Genomic DNA, 21355 nt, shown 5'->3' on the forward strand with positions numbered 1-21355 from the left:
TCTAAAAATGATGTCTGGATAATCAGGTAAACCGAAGTTACTTCAGTCCAGTTGAAATATTACTAACAATATCAAAGTTATTATTACGTTTGTTTGATAAAAATCAGTGCAGCAGCAGAAAGACATGTGAAGCACGAGTATACAATTTTAGTATACAATTATACTAAAAGACTAAAAGACTTTTACTTGATAAACTATTAATCAGACAACAGAAGGACTGTAGAAGATTGTGTGCAACAGGTTTATCAGCAATGTTTTAGGAATTTTTAGAAATTCACGTATCAAATGTGATACAGTAGGGTTGATAAAGAACACTGCGACTCCAACTAATGTTTTTGGTTTGGAACTTTATGACCATTTGGGATGAGCGAAACTCCCCGAATCACAGACAAAACAGTGGTCAGGACAAGTGCAGGTCATTACAAATCAGTTTAAATCAGCCTCTGATTTAAACTGATTTGAATATGATGCAGATATCACACTATTTCCTCAAGAACTGATTGAACACACACACTCACACGCACACGTACCTCTTCTGTCTGTAGGTGAGCATGGCCTCAGAGATGGGAAACTGATGAGACACATTCGCTCCAGCCAGATACTGAATGATCCGTCCAGCTACATCAACAGAGTCTGTGGAGACAGATAGCAGGTTAAAATTCTGCAACAGAACATCTATTTGATCTCCATATCGAGGTCAAACTCGTGTAAGTGAGCGTGAGACGATCCTGTGGCAGTGAGGTCTGATGGGATATGAGTCTAATGTGAGACAGATGCAGGTGAAACAGACACTCACACACATCTGTCAGTCCCTGAATATCTCCCCTCCCAACTGAAGTCTTGTTAACAAACACATCTGAACAGCTCATTTAAGGTCACACATATCACCTGCGCTCGGAGGCTCTGACCGGCAGAACAGCTCCCTCCACGACGGCTCCATGAACATACTGCTGAATTTACTGTCGAACGATGACACGTATTTGGCAAGAGGATGTGAACCTGTGACAGACGCAGGTAGTGTGTAAAAACAATAAACCAGTATTATTAACCCTGAAAACAACTGACATGAAGATCTGCGTCTGGACTCACCGATTGGGATGATGAGGAAGCGGATGTAGCTCAGCCAATCAGGCGTCTTATTGGCCAGTTGCTCTACAAAGAAGCGCAGCACGGTGCTGAGGTAGCTCTGATCGCCCGCCACACCCACCTTGACAGTGGGTGGAGTCTGAGCGTTACAGTTACAGCTGCAGGGGGAGTCACATGACATGGTCAAGCACTGATCCTGATTCTGTCAGACCGACTCAAACATAATGAGAGACGAGAGGAACACTGCCTCTCATATATATGAGAAATACAAATCAAATGTAATGATAACTATAATGATAAATATAATAACCATAAATAACTATAACAAAAAGTAGAATTATAACTATAACAATAAATATCATTGTAACTATAAAACAATAACTGTAGTAAATATAACTATATTGATAACTATAAATATATTAACTCTAACGGTAGCTAAATTAGTGTCTACACCAGCAGAAAACGTTCTATTTATAATAAGCGTGCTGTCTGCTGCTTTAAGTGCTCGAGCTCTTTAAAGCAGGATGGATTCTGATTGGCTGATTAGAGAGTGTGTTAGAGTGTTTGGGTTCAGTGAGTGTTATGAGGATCATATCACGCTAACAGCTGTAGACGCTCAAGAGACTAATGATAATGAACCATTACGATGATCAGAGACACATGCTTACAGAAAAACACTGTATTTATAGAGCTGTGATACTGTGTTGGTGTGTGTGTGTGTGTGTGTGAGTGTGTGTGTTTTTGTGACATATCAGGACACAAATTTGTATAACGACATGGGTATGAAATAGCTATTACAAGGAGAGGGTGACTTATGAGGACATTACCCATGTCCCCATTTTTCAAAAGGCTTGTAAATCATACAGAATGAGTTTTTGTGAGAAAGTAAAAGTGTGCACAGTTTCCTGTGATGGGTAGGTTTAGGTGTAGGGGTAGTGTAGGGCGATAGAAAATATGGTTTGTACAGTATAAAAACCATTACACCTATGGAATGTCCCCACAATTCACAAAATCAAATGTTTGTGTGTGTGCAGTAAGCGTGTGAGTGTGTGTGTTCGGTCACTCACAATCTCTGGATGCGTGTGACGATGGTGTTAAATGCGGCCTGGACGTCTGCGGCAGAGCAGGTCGACACGATGGGCTGAGCGTGTTTCTGCAGCACTTCCGCCACATACTGAACAACAACACATAATTCAGTACAAATCTGTCTGTATACGCCTGTATTCATCATAATTCTGTTAAAAAACTGTTCATTTATGTACAAACTGCAGTGATGATGAGACACTATGAAGTCAATGTGAGACTGATTTACACACATTAAAGGGGACCTATATTGACCCTTTTGACAAGATGTAATATAAGTCTCTGGTGTCTCCAGAATGTGTCTGTGAAGTTTCAGCTCAAAATACCCCACAGATCATTTATTATAGCTTGTCAAATTTGCCCCTATTTGGGTGTGAGCAAAAACATGCCATTTTTGTGTGTGTCCCTTTAAATGCAAATGAGTTGCTGCCCCTGGCCCCCTTTCCAGAAGAGGGCGGAGCTTTAACAGCTCATGCTTCAGTTGCTCAACAACAACAAAGCTGGAGAATCTCACGCAGCCAAAATGAGGATTGTCAGTAACGGTGTTCAGCCTTACATTGTTCAAACCGGAGTCGACACTGATGGAGAGACTCAGAAGAAGTTACAACTTTTAGAATGAAACTGGACGTTTCTGGACGGTTAGTGGATAAATTTATGTAGTTGCTGTGGAGTTGATTCAACTCATCGACTGGCATGTGCCGTCATGTTGATTTTTTGTGCAAATCCAGGGTTGGATTGACCCTCATTTGTGAAGCAGTCGGGCATAAAATGGCGGCATGACAACAACACTCTACTTCAGCAACTCTTCCTCTTCTCTAAAGCAGCCCAACATGGCCTCACCCCCTTTGTTACGTGTTCTCGGGGGTTTATGTACATTTTGGGGTTTGTGATGTCACCAACCCAGGAAGAAGCTCATTGTAGTCCCTACCAGCCGTTTGTTGTAGTCCTTAAAAAGAGATTACTATAAAATAAAATATCTCCCTTTGCATTGAACTTTGAGTGTCATAACTTTGCAGATGTTGTTTATGCTCAAACAGCAACATTACACACTAACTAAAGTTAAAAAAGTGAAATCATAATCAAGGACCCCCCTAAATGACCATAAACACACCTGTATATTGATTTATGGACATGAATGAGGAGGAGTCAAATAATTTAATTACTATGCAGAACTACTACATTTACATTTCTACATTTGGCAGATGCTCTTATCCAAAGTGGCATCAACTGCATTCAGAGTTACATCATGAAGTTCATGCATTCCCTGGAAATCGAACACATGAGTCTGGCGTTGCAAGCGCTGAGAATCTCTAAAATGTCGTTGAACACACACCTGCCCCTGCCAGTCTACTGTATTGATGAGGATGATGTTCTCCGGGAGTCTCTCGTCTGAGATCAGGATCTGATTGAGCTGGTCATACACAGATTTCCTGGGCACCTGAATGACAGAAACACACACATGATTCACAGTTCCTAATTCTGATTTATCCCAGAGTTCTAGCTGAGCTGCTTTAGTTCTGTGGAATGACAGATGAGAGTTGAGCTGGATGAACCTGTGTGATCCTCAGAGACGTACCTGTGCGGCAAAGCGGCTGTCGGGCGAATACTCGCTGTCCACGCTGGCCGTGCGGTCGCTCTGTGCTCTGGAGTTCTGTCTGTCCTTCATGGACGTGCTGCGCGCCCGCCGCGGGACCCTGTTCTCCGCTTTACTGGAGGTCATAAACACGGACAGATCTTCAGCGCTGCAGGAGTCAATCACTCAAACCGGTCATTACACTCTGTACTCTGATGAAGAAACACTACGCAGAACTTCAGGATCAGACACGTGTGACACGAGCGCATAAACGTGAGCCGTACCTGGGACTCATTTGATTCTGGGACTCGGTCTTGCAGAGTTTTCCACCGGAGCTATTCAATCGATCGCTGCTGGGCTCCGACACGTCTGCCATTACTATCCCATGATGCTCTGCATCAACTTCCTGCAGAAACACAGTGAGAGATTATTATAAATTTTGGAAACAGTTTTGCTGCTTCATATTTTTGTGGAAACACAATATATATATATATGTGTGCATTTAAATGCTGATAGATAATTCATGCATGCATAGATAAATGTCTCTTTCATGTCATTCCTGGAGTTCAGGTTTGAATGAAACATATTGAGCTGCGCCTGTGTCGGAAGCAAAGGTCACAGGTCACAGCAGGCGGGTGGCTCATTTCCTTTGGACCTGAATAATGTAGGAAACTCACAGGGTGGGAAAGGGCAGGAGAGACGACATGCAGGGTGGAGCTCAATTAGAGACAGAAAGAGAGAGAGAGAGAGAGAGAGAGAGAGAGAGAGAGAGAGAGAGAGAGAGAGAGACTCTACACCACAGCACATCAGATCAGATCCTCAGCCAAAGAAACCGGTCAGAAGCAGCACACAACAGAGAAAATACTGGCAGAACCTTAAGAACTTCTTTCAAACACGAACAACTTGATGTTGCTCAACTGCAACCACATAGAGATGAGAAACACATGACTGTTACAGATCTAAAACACATGTTACAAACTGAGAAGATTCATGTTTTGTAATTTTAAAATCAACTTTTAATTTAAGAATTCATCCCGACCCAATAATGGCTTTGTTTGTCAGAGGAGACGATGTTGAAATAACTAAAGACTTTTTCAAAGGAGAATACGATGAGTTTAAGTCACCCAAGACACCTCAATCACAGCTTAGTTGCATAATGATGTTCTTAAAAACAGAATTAAAAATGAAATTGTGCTAGATATGTGGGAACTTTTAATAACATATTTTGGGAAGAACGCACTTCTCCATCTTTGACGTAACTTAACTTTTGTTAAATTTGTACAAGTAAGTGTCATTGTTCCATGAATGCTTATCATGATTCTGTTCTCAGAACTGGGACTGCTCCGTTGGGATGGAATGGGAATCAATGAAGGTGTGTGACGCTGAACTCTCACCCCAGCACTGGTGTCCATCCCGCTGTCCTCCTGCTGCCGCGAGCCGGCTGTCTTACACCTCTCCACCGACAGGAAGTCACAGCCCTGCACAGGAAGACAACAGCACTGATTTATGTGTGGGTTCATCCTGGCGGGGGCGCTGTGCTCAGATCTGTGATGTCAGTGCAGGGATAACAGGGTTCGTACAGATACTGTAAAATCAAATTCCAGGACTTTCAAGGACTTTTCGAGCACTACGTTTTTGGTTTTCAAGGAATTCAATCAGAGATCTCACTTATCTTCATTATCTTTCCAATTCTAAAAAAGGTAAACAGATAAATAAAAATATACTAATAAAACAAAATGGTACAAATAAAGTGCAGCTCATGCAAAGCATGTTTGTAAGCGTGTGTGTGTGCATGTGTGAGAGAGAGTGAGTGAGTGTGTGTGTGTAAATGCTGCACAAACTCTCCTCTACAACAGACGGCGGGTCGAGTGTGTTTTCAATCTCCAGCGGAATGTGCAGACGTTTCTAAATGTGCCGTTTGTGCCTCGTCTCCCTCTCAGATGCTTGTGATTCCAGTAATGGATCAGGAACACACACAGATCTGATGTCAGGCCCTAAAAATACCCATAAACTCCCAAACATCCCGATGCCCCATGCCCCGTTTGGTGTGTGTGTGTAATCCAGCACACACTAGGATTAATATTCAATCCACATTCATAAACATGACGTGATGATATCAGCCTGTTTATATACTGGAGCCACTGGTGTGAGTCTGCTAAATTAAGAGTGTTTCTCAGGTTGTGAAATAAACCTACCACTGAGTATTCGTTCTGTCTTTAAATGAGCCCTTAAGACTCATGTATGTGTGTGTGTGTGTGTGTGTGTGAATCTCACCGTGTTGAACGTTGCGTCTCGGTGTTGATTGTGACTGTGAATGCTGCCGATCTCTGTTTGAGAACTGGAGTGAGACATTCCCTCAAAAAAGGGCCTGAAACACACACACACACACACACACACACACACACACACACACACACACTCATTCAGCTCCGGCGCGACTGATTCATACAGCAACCGCTGACATTTCACCACACCACCACTTTTTTGAACAACACAAACAGCTCATGAGAAGCTGAAGATCATCAGACGGCTCATACTTGAGTTTGGGTTTCGGGGTGCTCAGGATGCTCTCGTTGTCCTCCAGCTCTGGGCCGCTGTCGCTCTGATAAACCTCCAGACTGTCATACAGCAGGTCCAGATCCTCCTCCACCTCCTGCGTCTGATCCACTGGGTCTGAGTCCAGAACCTGTGCACATCAGCAACACATCAAACAGAGAAAACAACAAAACAATAGCTACGTTTACATGCAACTACATAATCTATTTATGATCTGACTGATGGCTCAACTGGATTGTAAACCCTACATGTAAACACCTTAATCAATCGATGTGTGTATGTTTACGTCTTATGAACATGCGTATGTTTATTCACGTCTTACGAACTGGTCTGTGCAAGTGACTGAATATTTACAAAATAAATATTCATATTAAAAGCTCTTTTGACTTTTTTTTAGCTTTCTTGTTAGATGTGTCAATAGAAAAATGACAATTATACATGTGTTGCTGTATTGTACATGTAATGCACATGTAAATGTGAATTGGATTGCAAAGTTTAGGGTTCATATAACCAGAGCTTTTAGAATCTGAAATCAGATTAATTCAGATTGACTTAAATGAGAGTGAGGGGGTTTTCACACTGCCAGTTTAGTTCTAAACTATGGAAGCTTGTTTCTGCCATGGAATAAAAAAATAAAAAAGGTAATTGCGACTTTTTATCTCACAATTCTGACTTTTTTTCTCGCAATTGTGAGTTTGTATCTCGCAATTGCAAGTGATAAAGTCAGAATTCCATGAGATTCAGAATTGGTGAGATATAAAGTCAGAATTGCGTGATATGAAGTCAGAATTGCTTGATGCAAAGTCAGAATTGCTTGATGCAAAGTCAGAATTGTGTGATATAAAGTCAGAATTGCGTGATATAAAGTCAGAATTGTGAGATATAAAGTCAGAATTTTGAGATATAAAGTCAGAATTGTGAGATAAAGTCAGAATTGTGAGATATAAAGTCAGAATTGAGTTATAAAGTCAGAATTGTGATATAAAGTCAGAATTGTGATATAAAGTCAGAATTGTGAGATATAAAGTCAGAATTGAGTTATTAAGTCAGAATTGCGTGATATAAAGTCAGAATTGCGAGATATAAAGTCAGAATTGCGAGATATAAAGTCAGAATTGTGAGATATAAAGTCAGAATTTTGAGATATAAAGTCAGAATTGTGAGATAAAGTCAGAATTGTGAGATATAAAGTCAGAATTGAGTTATAAAGTCAGAATTGTGATATAAAGTCAGAATTGTGATATAAAGTCAGAATTGTGAGATATAAAGTCAGAATTGAGTTAAGTCAGAATTGCGTGATATAAAGTCAGAATTGCGAGATATAAAGTCAGAATTGCGAGATATAAAGTCAGAATTGTGATATAAAGTCAGAATTGTGAGATATAAAGTCAGAATTGTGAGATAAAGTCATAATTGTGAGATAAAGTCATAATTGTGATATAAAGTCAGAATTGTGAGATATAAAGTCAGAATTGTGAGATAAAGTCATAATTGTGATATAAAGTCAGAATTGTGAGATATAAAGTCAGAATTGTGAGAAAGTCAGAATTGTGAGATATGAAGTCAGAATTGAGTTATAAAGTCAGAATTGTGATATAAAGTCAGAATTGTGAGATATAAAGTCAGAATTGTGAGATATAGTCAGAATTGAGTTATAAAGTCAGAATTGCGTGATATAAAGTCAGAATTGCGAGATATAAAGTCAGAATTGCGAGATATAAAGTCAGAATTGTGAGATATAAAGTCAGAATTTTGAGATATAAAGTCAGAATTGTGAGATAAAGTCAGAATTGTGAAATATAAAGTCAGAATTGAGTTATAAAGTCAGAATTGTGATATAAAGTCAGAATTGTGATATAAAGTCAGAATTGTGAGATAAAGTGAGAATTGTGAGATATAAAGTCAGAATTGTGATATAAAGTCAGAATTGTGATATAAAGTCAGAATTGCGAGATATAAAGGCAGAATTGTGAGAAAGTCAGAATTGTGAGATAAAGTCAGAATTGTGATATAAAGTCAGAATTGTGAGATAAAGTCAGAATTGTGAGATATAAAGTCAGAATTGTGAGAAAGTCAGAATTGCGAGATATGAAGTCAGAATTGAGTTATAAAGTCAGAATTGTGATATAAAGTCAGAATTGTGAGATAAAGTCAGAATTGTGAGATATAAAGTCAGAATTGTGATATAAAGTCAGAATTGTGAGATAAAGTCAGAATTGTGAGATATAGTCAGAATTGAGTTATAAAGTCAGAATTGCGTGATATAAAGTCAGAATTGCGAGATATAAAGTCAGAATTATGAGATATAAAGTCAGAATTGTGATATAAAGTCAGAATTGTGAGATAAAGTGAGAATTGTGAGATATAAAGTCAGAATTGTGATATAAAGTCAGAATTGTGATATAAAGTCAGAATTGCGTGATATAAAGTCAGAATTGTGAGATATAAAGTCAGAATTGTGATATAGTCAGAATTGTGAGATAAAGTCAGAATTGTGAGATAAAGTCAGAATTGTGAGATATAAAGTCAGAATTGTGAGATAAAGTCAGAATTGTGAGATATAAAGGCAGAATTGTGAGATATAAAGGCAGAATTGTGAGATAAAGTCAGAATTGTGAGATATAAACTCAGAATTGTGAGATAAAGTCAGAATTGTGAGATATAAAGTCAGAATTGTGAGATAAAGTCAGAATTGTAAGATATAAAGTCAGAATTGTGAGATAAAGTCAGAATTGTGAGATATAAAGTCAGAATTGTGAGATAAAGTCAGAATTGTGAGATATAAAGTCAGAATTGTGAGATAAAGTCAGAATTGTGAGATATAAAGTCAGAATTGTGAGATAAAGTCAGAATTGTAAGATATAAAGTCAGAATTGTGAGATAAAGTCAGAATTGTGAGATATAAAGTCAGAATTGTGAGATAAAGTCAGAATTGTGAGATAAAGTCAGAATTGTGAGATATAAAGTCAGAATTGTGAGAAAGTCAGAATTGTGATATAAAGTCAGAATTGTGAGATAAAGTCAGAATTCCGTGATATAAAGTCAGAATTGTGAGATAAAGTCAGAATTGCGAGATATAAAGTCAGAATTGTGAGATATAAAGTCAGAATTGTGAGATATAAACTCGCAATTGCCTGTTATAATGTTGGTCATTTTTAACACGTATTAATTACTTTAATGAGCTCATTGTTTCTACATCACATTAACACATTGTTTAAATTAATACATTGTTAGGAAATTGCATTATTTGTATATGTACATTTCTGAAATTACATAATTTGGACACAGTCCCCTCTGAAAACAGATCACTCTAAACTGTAATGTTGACATGTATTTCCTGTAAAGCTGCTTTGAAACAATATGTATTGTGAAAAGCGCTATACAAATAAATGTGAATTGAATTAATGTACAGCTGTCATGTGCAGTTCAGTAATGAACACATGTAGAACTAAGTTCAGCTGCACCTGAACTGAGGAGCAATTTGTGAATGTGAAACAGATCCGCACGTTCAGAAAGGAAACTAATATGCTGATGACAACATTATTAGTTCAATGAAAGGCGAGTAAGAGATCAAAAGAGACTGTCTGTGAGCAGCAGAAATAGCACATAATAGCACCAAATAAATGAAAAAACAATTTATTGACCCCCATTGTAATCTCTATCATGCGAGCTGTGCACAGACAGGAGGAACAATCGCACTCGGATTCAGACCACAGCAAACGTGCCCAGTGTGAAAACACCCTGAAAGGGCTGATGGATCAACAGACAGACTCACCTCATCTGTGACTTTGAATCTCTTCAGTAAAGCCACAAACTTCTGCTTGAAGTTGGGTTGCTGTGAATGAAGAGACACAAAAACTGCAGCTCAGAATCATGGTTAGTCTCACTGTATCAATGCACTACACTGGACACATTCTGTACCCATAAACCCACTGAGAATCTCTTCTGAACAGCAGTAGAGGAAGTAGGTGATGTTCAGCCTGAGATACTAGACAGACTTCAATATGCTGGTGAAATAATATCAACAGCAGCTACACTCTTCCTTCCTGGATGTTGTTCTGTTTCTATCTCGGGATGCCCATCACCAGGTTACCAGACTACAAATCTCAATTTCATGATTTAACTCTAGTTCCCATGTTCATCAGGGACAAATGACATTATGTCACTGACATGCATTTCCTGTAAAGCTGCTGTAAAACAATCTGCATTGTGTGAAGCGCTGTACAAATAAACATGAATGAATGAATGAACATCCTCTCCTGTGTTACTGCCATACAGAGAGACAGTCAGAGAGACAGACAGAGCGCTCCTCACTCGTGTCATTGAGACCGATCGGATAATTTTCCGTCTGGGTTTTTTTGGCTTCCGTATGTCGTCATCTTCATCATACAAATCCTACAACACAGGAAGTAGAAATCAGAATCAGATTTATTGCCAGCATAATTAAACACAATAAATATGTAGTACAGTAGATAACATAATATAAACATAGACAAAATATGTATGAACAAAACCTACAGTATGCAAGGGAATGCACATGATAAAGGGTCAGGATGTTAAATAAAAGTATAAACAGTGTTTTAGGTATTGCACTTTTTTATCAATCAACATGTCATATAGAAATGGTGTGATGTTGCTGTGATGATGACACCAACACTGATGACCTCATCACAATGATCCATCAAGAGTCAATGACAGAGTATATGAACAGACTGAATGATTTGGTGTCTCACCTGTCCATGTACAGCATCATCACTGCCCTCCTGCCCTGATGAATAACTGTCATCATCATCCTCAGAGTAATTATCCATATCAGGAGAACGATCTGAGAAACACACACAGGTCAGAGGTCACACACGAGCACATCTGTAACTCGACCCTCCTCTCGGCATCTTTCACTGATGATCAGTGACATCGTGTTCTGATCTGGACGTCTGACGTTGTGTGTTATTAATAGTGCCACATGAACAGATCAGATGTCTACATTCAAATCATCCTACTAGACCTTATTCACAGCAGCTTCATCTTTGATCTTTAACGAGCGAGGCTGTGAGGGATAGACATCTCATCTCTTCTCTGTACTGTTATTCCTAGAGATAGAGCCTTTTTTGAACTCCTCCTAGGCCGTTGCTCCAATTTTCATGAAAATTGGCCCAGATCATCAGACCATGCCAACAAAAAGTTGAGGAATTCAAGTCGATTTGTCGAACCATTTTCGAAAAACGTGCAAACGAATTTTACGTAGCGCTTGTGAAAATAGACTAGGGGTGACCCTGAATAGTCGACGATTCGAATCTTCGATAGGAGGAGCCTGATTCGACTACAAATCTCACAGTCGAATCGTCGCAGAGGTGTTATGAGAAGAGATAAGGGGGCGCTCAATATCTGATTTTACATAGACATACCGGTTCTTTCCCAATAGGTTAATATACAGCCTAGTATGTTAATACTATAAATAAAAATGTGAAAAGAAAGAAGCTTTTAATAAATATTTTTTAATGTGCGTGAATAAATCCAACCTGTGACCGATTTAAGTTTCACTTCCATCATCCGTGACCGACAGAGGAGCATCTTTGCGGCAGGGATTAAATCTTCAACAATGTCTGGGATAAAGTGTAGAATTGGATGCACTTTGAAATGGTAAAAGATGATCAAAAAAACGTATGATGCAAGTTGTGTTAACAGCTCATGTCCTAGAACTCAACAACGACAAACACTGCGGCGCGCTTCTGCCGGCCAACGAGCTGACTATAGCGCGCTATTTGAAAAGACTCAAACGGACACAGGCAGATCGCGTGAAAGACTGGATTTTTGTCTCTCAATCAGGTAGGGTAGCTACAAGTGATTTCAAACTATTTCAGCCGGATTTAATATGATTTTTGGATGCTGTTAATGTTTAGCTAAAAAGACTGCCACTCCAGTTTAGCGTTTATTGTCTCTGCAGTTAAAAAGACAAGTTGACAATTCTAGCTAGCCTATACTTTCGTTGTTTTAATAATTTCTTTAATTTTAATTTATTTATTTGTTGATCACTCTGGGTTATTTAATTGAACTATTTCTGACTTGTGTTTTGAATATATGTTCCCCTGCATTTTGCAGTTTGACTTGATCATATTTCATTTTTTTAATTAGGCTATTTTCATTTATTTGAACGGTATATTCTGTTCTAATTCAATTCTGTAAATTAATGTTTGATAAAAAAATCATTTAAATTAAAAAAATTTTTTTTAAATTAAATTAATAATTTTTTTTTGGTTTTTGGTGCATCAATGTTGCGCTGTAGATTAGTTAAAAGCTTGCTCGCACAGACAATTTAGCCGATGTAATTTGATTTGCCGACATATGAAATGTATATATCTGCAGTGTGGCCTTTCTGCAGTTATTAATATATATATTTTAAAGTTTATTTATCCAAAATTTTTTTATTCCTTTTCTTCTCTATCTTTGAGAGTGTTCTGTAGCTACATCGTGGCTGTGAATGTTTATCCAGATTGCCTTTCATTTGTTTAAATAATATAAAATCATTGTCAGTTTCGTCTATCACTTGACAGGCAGTTTGGTTGGTTTATAAGATGTTTCTCTGTGCTGTCTGTGAAAGAAAATAAAAGTTGTCTTAAGCCGCGGGTAGACTATAGCCAGGTCTACTTCATTTTCCGTGTCCCGCTCCATCTCGTGCACAGTTCAGCGCGCAAACATTTCAAAGTCCGTGCGCACTCTCTAGTGGACTGCTGTTTTTCAAGACACCCCCCCCCCTTTATGATTCGACTATCAGTCGAATATAGGCAATCTGATTCGAATCGGATTCGAGTATGTAAATCCGTAGTCGAGGACACCCCTAAAATAGACCATTTCCTTAACACATTGTATTTAGACCAAACTTGGTCAATGTCATCACAAGCATGATCTGAGGTGCCATGCAGCATTTCGGCACAGTGCCATCTACTGGTCAGGAGGTAAGAAAAATGGCTATTTTTCTTTTTAACTACTGAACGGTATGTCCAAAAATCATAAAATCATGGTTTCGTTAGAATTGGGATGTCATGCCAAGTTGAATAATATCCTGTTTTCCATATTGGCCATTTTGGGTGTCAGCCACTTTGAATTTTGTAGTAAAATGCAGTATTTTTTATGAACCCACAAACGTATCATTACAAATCTCAGTATGGGTCATCAGAACGATGCCCTGAAGGAATCTGAGAGGTTTCGGACCAGCACCACCTAGTGGTGAATTTTTATTTTTTAATTTTTTTACATGCTTATAACTTTGGATGTGGTTGACTCATTTTCACAGGAGTCATCTCCTTGGATTCCTGAATCCTTGCCGAGTCCAGCAATACTAAACATGCTAGGTTTCGCCTTATGGTTAGTGCAACATTGTGATTTAGCATTTAAACAACATTCGCAAATATATTCGAAACCATTAGTCCAATCGAAACGAAATGGAAATTTTTTATGTGTTCATACACATTTGTTCACACAAATGTCTATAACTGTTGGTCTGCTGCTAGCTTCCTTGTTTGCTTCTGTTGTGCTTGGCCCCTTAATTGCTGCTATTTTATGTGTTTTCGTATAGTTCTGCTGACGAAACACTGCAAAAATATCTTTCCAAGAAATTTCAGTAGACAAAAAACTGCAGAAAACATGACCTGTGGAAAATCATAATTGAACTAGGAGCTTTAAACAGCTTTTTACAGTGGATGCCAATGAAAACACAAGTCTATCCCTCACAGCCTTGTTTCATTCCTGTCATGGCGCTGCTCTGAATAAGGTCTATAGTCATGGTTTGACTATTAATGTTCACTCTCATGAAATAAACCTGAATGAAGGAGCTCAATTGAACAAATATCAGAACCATCTACAGAATAACCGTGTGTGTCCATACCCGAGGATTTTGTCTTGGCTCCCGTCTGACCGCTGCCATACTCGTAGTCAATGGGTTGACTGGACAGCGAGAACACGCTGATCTCCGCCACGCGTGCTGGCGCGTCCTTCATGTTGCTATGGAGAGCCAGAATCTGACCGCCGTCTGTTGGATGCTGCATCACCTGATCAAACACCATCTGCTGTCAGTCACTGAACATTTCACTGCTACTGACCAGTCTTCAAACTCACAGGAGCTGCATCTATTCTTCATTTATTGTAAGATTTAAAAAATATATACAAAAATGTAAAGCCTCCACCTAAACAATATTATATTTGTACAAAGTTATAGAGAAGACATTATAGAGTAGCCTGTATTAACAAGGAAGTTTTGGTTATTGACTTCAAACTGAAGCATTCAAACAATGCTAGTGTTACACTGGAAAAACCCCAATGAGCATTTAGACTTTAGGCATGTCTGTGTCTCCAAGGAGCAGAGCAGACAGACAGCCTGACGCATCTGCTTGCATTCACAACTTTTCCAGCTGATGAACACTAAAAACACTGGCAGCCAATCAGAATCAATCCTGCTTGAACAAGCTTGAGCATTTAAAGCAGCAGACGACTAATAAACAGAACGTTATTCACCGCTGGTGTGAACGCTAATATAGTTATCATTATAGTTATTGTTCTTGGTGTGAATGGGCTTTTACCTCCGCCATGTCAATGACTCCGACAGCGAGAGTCTTATAGCCCAGAATTGTTCTGTTTTTGTAGCGTTTTCTTCTCTGCAGCATAATCTGTAGGCGGTTGGCGTCTCTCTTCAGGAAGTGAGGATACTGTCATGACACGACAAGAGGAAAGACAGGAACATCAGACATTACAGCTCTTACAAACACAATAAATGGAGATACAACAATATGAAATTTAAAGGGATGGTTCACCCAGAAATGATCGTTCTGTCATCATTTACTCGCCCTCATGTTGTTAACATTTTTCTCATGTCATCTTGCCCAACATTTATTTCTACTGTAAAAGAATATATTATGAAAAACGAGGGGGCCAAACAACACTGGACACCATTGATTTTCACTGTATGGACATTTCTCAAAAAAATCAACTTTTGTGTTCCCCAAAGAAAGTCACACAGGTGATGACAGAATGATCATTTATAGGAGAAACTGTCCCTTTAATGCTTTAAACCAGTCAAGGTGTCACTTCGATTAGCATGCGTTCACCACGTCAGGCATCTGCAGCGTTCGGCACTGTCACACTGTAAAAATTTGTTTTACTATAATTTTAACAGTAAAAGTCTGTAAAAATGTGGCCAACAGTAAGTTCCTGTACTATATACACTCAAACCAAAAATTATTCAGACATTTTTGATATATTTTTACAAGTGGGTACAGGACACTATAGATCATTTATGTAAGTGAAGATAGCAAAATAAAGTAAACTGTGACATATTGTACCCAAAAATTCTTCATACAGTAATAAAAAGAAATAAATAAATGATAATAATATAAATAAAAATTTGGAACCAAAAACTATTCAGACACTTTGACCTGACCATGTTTTGCTTAAGTGTTATCTGACATAATTAAGATCAATTTTTTCTGACACAGTTTAACTGAGATCTTGTCATATTTTATTACCATTTTTTTAACTATAGTGAATTAACTGTATCAATGAATGAAATGTTCAAGGTGTCTAAATAAATTTTGGTTTGACTGTATATGGAGAATCTTATAATTTTTTCATTTCATTTCAATCTTATAATTTACAGTGTAGAGCCGTAAACTGACATTCCCAGAATTCCCTGTGTGAACTTCACATTTGATGGCTTTCAATTTTATTAATTATGTTCCTTATTAGTTTTATTTTAGTGTTGTGTGTTTTGGATTTGTGTGTATGACACTATATATCAATATTTCCCTCAGTTTGTGGAAAAGCTTCTTGTGATGAGCTTTATTATGGTGGATGATGTCAGTATATGTTAAGAGTACCAAACAGATTTAAGTATCAACATGGCCTTGCTAATTCACCAGAAAATAGCTGTTGGATTTACCGGTTTATAACACATTTTTTACCTGCAGAGAGAAGCTGAGCTCCAGCTGCGTCTCCATCAGGCCGCTGGGAGGAACGACGTACTCATTAGATCGTAACACTCGTTTGGAGCCCTGCACACACACATTCTTCACATGTAAATGTCTAATAATATATAATTAAAAATGTTTTTTTACATTTTTTGTCTATGCTGATAACCCTTAATCCCTTTCTGCTCTTGTACTATTCTAAATGACGTCTGAAAGTTATTACTAGCACTTTTAATGTTATTGCCTCATTAAGAAGAATCACTTGTTGTATTCCTCAAGTTGCTTTGGATAAAAGTGTCTGCTAAATGAATAAACATAAATATCATGTTAAATATTTACCATATTCCATTTGTCTTTTATAACAACAGAAGTACCCGCGGTACGACTCAGCCTAGACAGAAGGGTCTTCAAATGTTGTCTTGCACAAACAATTAAACCATTTACACTCGAGTCGTTTCAGTGTTTTCTACGATGCTTCAGACACTCACCTGAATCTTGACAGCGATGAGCACCGAGTTCAAGTCTTTATCCAGCTCCTTCAACACGATCAGCTTCTTCAGCGTCAGACTGCAGAGCCTGAGAGAGAGACACGCACACAGAAAGTCAACTACAGGTACACGCTTTATAGCTGATTCGACTCCACTTCATAATTGATGAATTTTGCAGCATCAACACAGTTATTGAACCGAACTGAATCAACACTTAACTGAATTGATCTGAATAACAACACTTACTGTCTTTTTAGAGTTGCTTAACAGCTGAAATTGAATTAGATGACGTTTGTATCATTGATTCTGTTATTTTCCTGTTTATTAATGTGAAGCTGCTTTAAAACAATTCATATTCTATAAAGTGCTATAGAAATAAAGCTGACTTGACTACACTTTGCACTATATACACATATACATATATATATATATATATATATATATATATATATATATACACACACACACACACACACACACACACACATACACACACACATACAGTTGTAAGAAAAAGTATGTGAACCATTTGCAGAATCTGTGAAAATGTGCAAAATTTTAACAAAATAAGAGAGATAATACAAAATGCATGTTATTTTTTATTTAGTACTGTCCTGAGTAAGATATTTTACATAAAAGATGTTTACATATAATCCATAAGACAAAAAATAGCTGAATTTATTAAAATGACCCAGTTCAAAAGTTTGTGAACCATTGATTTTTAATACTGTGTGTGGTTACCTGATGATCTATGATGGTTGTTCATGAGTCTCTTGTTTGTCCTGGGCAGTTAAACTGAGCTCTGTTCTTCAGAAAAATCCTATAGCTCCTGCAGATTCATCAGTTTTCCACCATCTTTTGCATATTTGAACCCTTTACAACTGTGACTGAATGATTTTGAGATCCATCTTTTCACACTGAGGACAACTGAGGGACTCAAACTCAACTATTAAAAAAGGTTAAAACATTCACTGATGCTCCAGAAGGAAACACGATGCATTAAAGAGTCAGGGGGTGAAAACTTTTGGACAGGATGAAGCGGTCCAAATTTTTCTTATTTTGCTTCAATATCACTTTTTTTCATTTAGTACTGCCCTTCGGAAGCAACAGAAGATATTTGCATGTTTCCCGGAAGACAAATTAAATACAATTTACCTTGATATTCAAATTTCAAATGTTTTCACCCCCCATCTATTAATGCATCATGTTTTTTTCTGGAGCGTCAGTGAATGTTTGAACCTTTTTTAATAGTTGTGTTTGAGTCCCTCAATTGTCCTCAGCGTGAAAATATGGATCTCAAAATCATTCAGTCACTGCTGGAAAGGGTTCAAATATGCAAAAAATGCTTAAAAACTGAAGAATCTGCAAGACCTGGAGGATTTTTCTGAAGAACAGAGCTCAGTTTAACTGCTCAGAACAAACAAGAGACTCATGAACAACCATCACAAAACAAAAAACAGTCATAGATCATCAGGTAACCACACACAGTATTAAAGGTCCCGTTTTTCGTGTTTTTTTGAAGCTTTGATTGTGTTTATAGTGTGCAATATAACATGTGTTCATGTTTCGCGTGTAAAAAAACACAGTATTTTTCACATAATTTACTTATCTGTATACCGCTGTTTCCACTGTCATAAAAACGGGCTGATGACTTCCTTGTTCTATGAAGTCCCTCCTTCAGAAATACGTAAGGAGTTCTGATTGTGCCAGCGGTTCCTGTGTTGTGATTCGACAGCAGCTTAGCGCTCCTTGCCCGGAAAGGTCACGCCTCTTACCATAACGTGGAGATGCACGCGCTCAGTGTTATTGTAAACATGTCTTTAATTTTACCCTATCAGTTTGAGCCGGAATCAGACCCGGTGATTGGACTGCGGGATGAAAATAACAGCGTTTCGACGACATGGCGACAAACACACTCTACAAACGCAACTCTTGTGTATTCCTGTGGGCGGAGGTTAGTCAAAAAACTGTTTTAGTGACGTCATTAAAGAAGGAAGTCGAGGGATGTAGTCCAAACTGGCCGTTCGATGTAGGCGACTTCTGTTAAATAAAATATCTCGCTTGGCATTGAACTTTGAGCTTTAAAATTTTACAGATTTTATTTATACTCTAACAACAACATTACACACTAACTAAAGTTTGAAACATGGGATCACGAAGAACGGGACCTTTAAGAATCAATGGTTCACATACTTATGAATGGGGTTATTTTAATAAATTCATCAATTTTTTTTGTCTTGTGGATTATATGTAAACACCTTTTATGTAAAATATCTTACTCAGGACAGTACTAAATAAAAAGTAACATGCATTTTTTATTATCTCCCTTATTTTGTCAAAATTATTAACATTTTCACAGATTCTGCAAGTGGTTCACTTATTCTTGCAACTATATATACACACACATATATACAATTTTTAATATAGTAATATAGTTTCAGACAGATGAGTCTCTTAAGCGTTCACATTCAAATGGACATAAATATCACTGAACATAGTAAACATTCAGTGCTACACCATGTCTTCTCTCTCTATGTAGTGAGTGTGTGTGTGTGTGTGTGTGTGTGTGTGTGTGTGTGTGTGAGAGATGGGTGCGTTCAGTGTGTTTCTGTGATGAGATCCAGCGCTGGTGAAATGAGACTCTCAGGCATTTCCTTTTCCTGCATCACAGCTGCTCTGAGTTACAGAACACACACACACACACACACACACACACACGAGGAATCCGTCTCTCTCCACCCAGAGCTCATTCCACACAAAACCATTCCAGAGATGTCAACATCCACACAGCTGTCTGTCTCTCTCTGTCTGTCTGTCGGTTTCTCTGACCCACTTTCTGCTGCTGCTTCAGTCTGACAGAGAAATGAAAATCACTGCCACACTGAAACTACATCATCATAATCAACATCACTAGTGCTGGGCTGGCAATATAGATTCCAATTGATATTCACTTTGATCTCTATATAGATTCAAAGAATCGATCTTTTAGTCTCTGTTGTTTTCATTCGATGCGTTAACAAAAAACAACACTAATGCCATCCAATAATCTTTGTGCTTTGATACTTTTGATATGAAACAAAGAATCAGCTTTTAAATCCTGTCAGTTTTATCGTGATTGAATGAATGTTTTTGTGTCTCTTTAATGTGTGGTGAGTGACAGATCGCTGTAGCACCTCATTTGAACCGATCATCTCTTCTTCTTAACTAACTAGTTACAGCAGTAAATAAACATGAATGAACATCAGAAGGAGAGTTGAAAAGTACAGTAGAACTTACTGAAATGAAATCAGTATTTCAACCGCGGAAAGACTTAAAATATACAGCTTGAGAACAGTATCATGTCACGTCAAATTTACCTCAGAAAAGCCATTCAGTGACTTAAACTCGATGTCCACACCAACCATTGAGGTCCGGAGTCTGTATTTTTTATCCGTGGTGTATAATAAAAGTCGTGAAATAACTGCCTAATAATAATAACTGTACTTTGGTGTCCCAAAATTGAAAATGTCAACAAGATCACCGACTCTTTCATCTGAGCTGATCAACAGTCTAACGGCGTTTGTTACCGTTAATGACAGAATGGCCGTGATAGCCAATCAAATCAAAGGAGGCGGGGCTTTGTTGTTATTTACAAAATCCAAACATAAACACAGCGTGACGCTTCCGTTTTAACGGTCAAAAAGTGAGATATAAATATTTGACACGCGATATAATAGTATGACATTAAAACGATAAACGATATCATATCGCGATACAATTTACGTCGATAACTATGGATATTTTTATTCGATTTGGATTAATCTAACAGCCTATCACCAAAGTCCCTTTAAGACAAGTAATTTCACTCGGCGGCCATCTTTGAAACGCCTCTCGGGCATCCAAGTGCAGCTCCTATCTCTTTGAATGGGGAAACATCACATTCTCCAAAGCTGTTTGCCAAGCTTTCGATTAAATTTCATATTTGTAATCACCAAAGAAATCTGACAACAACTGTCTCATTTTTTTTTTTTTTTTCTCGAATCATGACAAAAAAAACTAATTTTCAGGCTGGATCAAGCTAATGCGCATGCGCAGACCTAAACGAAGAGACGCGCGTCTGACTGTTTCTGTAGAAATCACACTTCAGCATCAGCATCTGCGTCTCAATATACAGTATGAGGACATGGACACATGAACATCATCTCTACAGCTGCTTTGAGAGACACTTCACAAGATATTCACCGTTTCACTTGAGAAAAACTACCAAATACACACTGATACTGAAACACAATGATACTGATACTGAAGATCTTCATGACAAACCGTCAAAATAAAAGTTCCGTTTAACTTAAAGACATCATGACAGAAATATATCACTACTGTATATTAAAATGTACGTCTCAAAGTATCAATAATAATGCTATTATTTCTAAGGAATATCATAAAACCAAGATATTTTTTCATCTGTTTTAAATTTATACAGTTCTGTTGTGCAGCATCTTATTTGACAAAAAAAAAAAAAATGCAATGTTTGGTGTAAATCAATTGTTATATTTTCATTTCATTACATTTTAAAAGCTTGAATAAATTGTCAAAGTTTATATAAATTTGTATTAAAGTCCCCCTGAAATCAA

The 21355-nt window shown here is 37.8% G+C and overlaps 1 protein-coding gene across 6 annotated transcripts in view; it reads right to left on the bottom strand.

Annotated features, from left to right (window-relative positions):
- The window catches only part of zmp:0000000755 (phosphofurin acidic cluster sorting protein 2), a 49467-nt gene that overhangs the window by 10517 nt on the left and 17595 nt on the right, over positions 1–21355 (bottom strand). For 3 of the 6 annotated variants that reach the window (XM_048204062.1, XM_048204061.1, XM_048204063.1), the window contains exons 2-18: positions 16743–16830; positions 16249–16338; positions 14872–14997; positions 14181–14343; positions 11032–11123; positions 10613–10693; positions 10074–10133; positions 6280–6428; positions 6017–6110; positions 5137–5220; positions 4027–4148; positions 3746–3911; positions 3503–3607; positions 2154–2260; positions 1090–1244; positions 889–999; positions 531–633 (exon numbers count right to left, since the gene is read on the bottom strand). In XM_048204062.1, the coding sequence (XP_048060019.1) occupies positions 531–633; positions 889–999; positions 1090–1244; positions 2154–2260; positions 3503–3607; positions 3746–3911; positions 4027–4148; positions 5137–5220; positions 6017–6110; positions 6280–6428; positions 10074–10133; positions 10613–10693; positions 11032–11123; positions 14181–14343; positions 14872–14997; positions 16249–16338; positions 16743–16830 (1896 nt within the window). Of the gene's footprint in view, positions 1–530; positions 634–888; positions 1000–1089; positions 1245–2153; positions 2261–3502; positions 3608–3745; positions 3912–4026; positions 4149–5136; positions 5221–6016; positions 6111–6279; positions 6429–10073; positions 10134–10612; positions 10694–11031; positions 11124–14180; positions 14344–14871; positions 14998–16248; positions 16339–16742; positions 16831–20098; positions 20594–21355 lie in introns of those variants that run through there. The other 3 variants (XM_048204064.1, XM_048204066.1, XM_048204065.1) reach the window with 2 other exon arrangements.

Source organism: Megalobrama amblycephala, linkage group LG10, assembly GCF_018812025.1.
Source record: "Megalobrama amblycephala isolate DHTTF-2021 linkage group LG10, ASM1881202v1, whole genome shotgun sequence".
NCBI classification, from domain to species: domain Eukaryota; kingdom Metazoa; phylum Chordata; class Actinopteri; order Cypriniformes; family Xenocyprididae; genus Megalobrama; species Megalobrama amblycephala.